We start from the raw sequence: 5000 nt of genomic DNA, 5'->3' as shown, positions 1-5000 counted from the left end.
TGAAGAACTGTTTGCAGTATTTTGTGAATGTAATAATTGTGTTCTTAGAATATAGTATATGCCTTCTACTCTGAATGTATATGAACATATTTTTCTACTTTTGTGTTATGTTTTATATGAAGGTTGGTACTGTTTTCTTGAGAAATTTCTCCTCAATCTTTTTTTATTAAAGCTCCTAGTTCAATAATCTCTAAGTTGTTTGGGGTTCTATCAGTCAGAGACTCCAGGGTTCCTTGAATGATAGTCCAGGGGGACCCAGCAAAATGAGGAATTATTTCACGAATTAATTCATTTGTAGACATACAATACTTAGACAACACTTGACAAACTCCATTAGGAAAAGGGGGAAATCTATTTGTCCATACCCGGGAGAGAGCGTCCTACCCCGGAAATGCTACATTAAGCTCTCTGTACTGACGTCACGTAACCCCCGTTAGCTCCACCCAACACCATGACAACCCATTCTAAACAATATGGCAGGCAGAGCCATATGGTGGTCATTTCTGAGGTGGTACTTGGTGTAAAAAGGTTGAAAACCACTGCTCTGGTCTCTTTGGTCGATGCGATTTTATAGATCAGGTCACCTTTACCCCAAATAGGAAGTCAGTACTTTCACTAGAGCTCTCCCTAGTGATCAGCCTGCAGTAATACACCTATCGTGCTCTATGCCTCCACCTAGTGTTCACCTAAAGCCATTATCATCCTGAAAAGTACTAAAACTGCATGGGAAAGATGTATGCTAAAGTAAGGAAATGATCTCTGAATAATATCACTTATTCTTGTCTGAAGCGTGTAGTGTAGAGGTCTTCACGGGTCCAAAATGATGGACCCGGACCTCAATGGACCCAGGAAATTTGTGCCCGCCCCCGAATGGTCCCGTCTATTATTAGAAAGCTGAGACCCAAACCCGGTCATACCCGATAAATGACGGACCCGGACCCGGCCCAGACCCGAAGTCACCTCTTTTGAATGGACCCTCGGGGGTCCTCGGGCCTACCAGAAGACCTGTAGTAGGTTCAAGTGCTCATTTTTCTAAATTTGTTTTTAATTAGTTATTTGACAATATTAAAAGGGGTGATTGACAGCTGTGAAAGCCACTCACCGGGTCCACTCGGGTCCTATTGGACCTGGCATTTCACTGTCAAGAGACCCGAGACCTGTGGAAGACAGAGCGTCAAGCCGAGTTTTGCACCCCCGCCGAGAATTGCACCCCCACCATATTTTGGGGCTGTTTTAGCTTAAAAACAGGGATGCAAATCTCGGCAGGTACAAACCGCCGAGATTTGCACCCCCCTCCATAAAGCCAGGAGAGATCCCCAGGTCTCGAGGTCCTCTGTACCCGGATTTTAAGCACCAACGTCGGCTTCCATGAGCCAGAAGAGAGCCCCAAGCATGGAAGTCACCTCCACGCGGATCTAATGCATCAAAGTCGGTCTCCATGAGCCAGGACAGACCCCCTGGCTTGGAGATCACGTCTACCCAGATAATTATATCATTTTTAAACAGTTAAGTTTCCGTATAAATCATTACAATATGCTCCCGGAAGGTGGGGATGCAATTCTCGGCGGGGGTGCAAAACTCGGCATGACACCGGTCACTTCTTTTGAATGGACCCGAGACCCGGACAGGTCCGGGTCAGGACCCCGGGTATTCGGGCGTACCCGAATACATTCTAGTGTAGTGTAACAGAAAGTTCACAGAAACCTTCCCACACATTTTGACTGTAGGGCAATGAATCACATTCTGGCTGTAACGAAGACATGTAGGCAACATCTGAAATGACGCATGTGTTGATGAGTTATACCTATGCCGCTCCCCCTGAGCTAGGTGTATCTCTTGCCCTTCATCACTTGACAACCAGTCGGCACTCTGCACGCATCTACTTGCCTCCATTTTCTGAGCTGAGCTTTTGATCAGCTGCGTAATGTTGGAGAACAGTCGCTGGTGACAACCCACATCGGCATCCAGAAACCCCCAAACTCACACTGGAGTTTCCCATTTGTATTCCTCGGTCGACCAGCTGGGACGTTCTTGACAGGTATGCCTCCACGTCAAGCCATGAAATGTGATGTTGTGCAGTGCATGTGTTGTGGTGTTTTATGGTGGAGTGGTTCTCAAAGTGGGGTCCGGGGAGGGGGAGGGGGGGGGGGGGTGTCTGCAAAAAAGGTAATTATTTATTTTCACTCATGGGTTTCCTACACTTTCTGTAATCAAACATGTAAAAGTGTGATAATCCTTCCACTCTCCTAGCCCTGTCTTGCAGGAGCCTGGTGTTGGGGTCATTAGGCTGATTGGGTCCACCCATTAATGGGCTTCAGAACATTCTGTCTCTCTCCCTCCTCACAGAACCTTTTGTTCTGTTTGTTTCTTTAAAACCTCTTCTAAAGCCACCTATTTCTGAAGAAAATGGTGAAAACGACAAATGCCTGACTTTTTCTGAAAGGTAAGACTTTGAAGCTTCTGTTGCAAGTGTCAGAATGACTCTATGTGTTAGTGACCCTGAGTAACACCAGCTCAGACACAGTGGTTGATTCTCGCCTAGAATAAAAAACACTTTTAGAGTGTAAACAGTTACCTGTGGTTGTTGTATTTATGTCTAGAAACCCAATGGAGACATAGCCACAGGCCTTACCACATCCCAACTCAAAGAAGATGAAAAAATACCAAAACATGAGTATTTGGCAGTGGTTTTTGTAGGGAGATACCTAGGCGGATTTCCAAAAAGCCATTATAAAAAGCCATTTGAAAAAGCCAAATAATCTGAAATGTTGTCTTTGTCTTTGTACAAAGACAGCTATAACTTCTGCTGTGTTGATCTGATCTGAAAAAGGAAGACATGGTTCGATGCGCAAGATTCAGCCGGTTTTGGTATGTAGCATGAACAGCATTGTTCAGAATTAACTACCTAATTAATCACATAAATGACAGATGAACAGCAAAAAAATCAGAAACGTAACGCCGGGGTTACGGTGCCATGCAAGAGGTTTTAATGTAGTTTGTGTTGTCTCGTTATTTCCCCTCTTACCCTTACTTTGGTGTATCTCACTCCCCTAACATGTTACAACCTGGCTCAAGGAAGTAACAAATGAAGGCTGCAGGAGAGTGGGAGGGTCACAAAAACTCAAATCTGATCAGATGGGGGACCCTGGGACAGAATCTTATCAAATGGGGGTCCGTAGTGTTACAAATCGCGGCCAGTCATATTCTCAATATATAATTCAGGCTCGTGTCTGGTTGACTGGCATTATGATCTGATAACATGATAAAGAAAGCAATGAATTGAGATGCAGGCCACTCACCCCTGTAGCTGTAGCTGACGTGGCGGTGGCGCGTCTATGTGCCGACAGGCCGCAAGCAGAACCAGCTCAGCGAGGCGACGTGCAGCGTGTCAGTGGACCGGCTGGAGCTAAGCTCTCCCAGCCCCCACGCCTAAACCTAACCTCCCCCCACGCCTAAACCTAACCTCCCCCAGACCCTAACCCTAACCTCTCCCACCCCCCACGCCTAAACCTAACCTCCCCCAGACCCTAACCCTAAACCTAACCTCTCCCACCCCCCAACGCCTAAACCTAACCTCCCCCAGACCCTAACCCTAAACCTAACCTCTCCCACCCCCCACGCCTAAACCTAAGGTCGGCATAGCGGGTGGACCCTGATGTGGCCTCCAGGAGCGTCCCGACACTTGGCCAGCTCCGCCGGTTGGTTGCATGAGGGATCCAAGCGAGTCCTCACGTGATCAAAGGGTCCCATAAACACAGGACAGGACGGAAATGACAAACAATGCAAAACGAGACATAACAAACTATCATAGACTATCAACAACCTGCGTTGCGGCAGTGGCCGCCGCCATATTTTGCGTACCAGGCCGAGGCGGAAGCCATTTTGCATAGGCACCTACGGCAGCGCCGTATGGACAAAAAGCCCTTATATGAGCAGACCAACAGATAAAAAGATAAACAGCCACAATAATAGACATCAATATTTATCATATGGCAGGGGCGATCTGTAACACTGTTATAGTGTGTTGAGTTGTGTTGAGATGTGTGTGTGCTTCAGAGAGAGAGAGAGAGCGAGAGAGCGAGCACAAAGTTTGTATCCTTATACAGTAGATCACTCATATGCGTCTGATGGTATTATAGTGTGTCTCAGTCTCAGATCCATTGGGGTTATAAGGCTGTTCTCCATGGCCTGGCCCATGGCCTGGCTCTGGAGCCTGCTGGCGGCGCTGGGGCTCTGCATGGCCTGGAGGGGCTCCTGGAGGTTCATCTATGTCACTGTCTGCACCATAAAGAGAGACCTCATGTAAGTAGCTGTGTGTGTGTGTGTGTGTGTGTGTGTGTGTGTGTGTGTGTGTGTGTGTGTGTGTGTGTGTGCGTGTGTGTGTGTGTGTGTGTTTCCCCCCTCTCTTATGCTTTTATCTGCCTCTCACATGCCCAAATTCATTCCTGCCACCTCCTCCTCTCTGCCGAAGGTGTCTGGCGGTCATCCTGCGAGTGAGGTTCTCTATGTACCGAAACGTGCGCAACAACAGTACCATCCCTGCCCTGTTTGCCCAGATGGTGGCGCTGCACCCAGACAAGCCGGCCTTGGTCTATGAGGACACAGGAGAGGTGAGGGGAGACAGAGGACTACATAGGCCTACTACAGTATACAGCTGTTATCTAGAGCTGCACCAAGATTTGGTGTGAAGTTTCACAGTGGTCATATCATTTTCCATATTTGATTCCAGGTGTGGAGCTTCCGGGAGCTGGCAGAGCGCTGCCATGCTGTGGCCCACTGGGCGTTGGCACAGGGCTGGAGCGAGGGCCACGTCGTGGCCGTATACTTGGAGAGTCGGCCCTTATCCGTGGCCCTCTGGTTGGGTCTGGCGATGATCGGCGTCGAGGCGGCGCTCATCAACCACAATCTCCGGCAGCACTCGCTGCTGCACTGTGTGGCTGTGTCCGGGGCGCGGGCCATGGTGTTCGGCTCAGAGCTCGCCGTGGGTAAGAAGAATAGAT

The 5000-nt window shown here is 48.4% G+C and overlaps 2 protein-coding genes across 2 annotated transcripts in view; both read left to right on the top strand.

The window, feature by feature from the left end:
• adgre5b.1 (adhesion G protein-coupled receptor E5b, duplicate 1) overlaps window positions 1-183 on the top strand; it is a 27230-nt gene extending 27047 nt beyond the window's left edge. Inside the window, exon 18 of the mRNA XM_083655372.1 lies at window positions 1-183. This exon is cut by the window's left edge and continues 2372 nt beyond it. The gene's annotated coding sequence lies outside the window, so the exon portion shown is untranslated.
• A 1829-nt stretch (window positions 184-2012) lies between these two features.
• The window catches only part of LOC310793560 (long-chain fatty acid transport protein 1-like), a 13379-nt gene continuing 10391 nt past the window's right edge, over window positions 2013-5000 (top strand). The window contains exons 1-4 of the mRNA XM_083655373.1: window positions 2013-2038; window positions 4150-4302; window positions 4472-4610; window positions 4730-4985. Coding sequence (XP_083511499.1) covers window positions 4184-4302; window positions 4472-4610; window positions 4730-4985 — 514 coding nt within the window. The 5' untranslated portion in view covers window positions 2013-2038; window positions 4150-4183. The remainder of the gene's footprint in view (window positions 2039-4149; window positions 4303-4471; window positions 4611-4729; window positions 4986-5000) is intronic.

Source organism: Poromitra crassiceps, assembly GCF_964638095.1.
Source record: "Poromitra crassiceps genome assembly, chromosome: 19".
Taxonomy (NCBI): domain Eukaryota; kingdom Metazoa; phylum Chordata; class Actinopteri; order Beryciformes; family Melamphaidae; genus Poromitra; species Poromitra crassiceps.
Note: the sequence above shows the minus strand (reverse complement) of the source record. Positions and strands in the feature narration are given on the sequence as shown.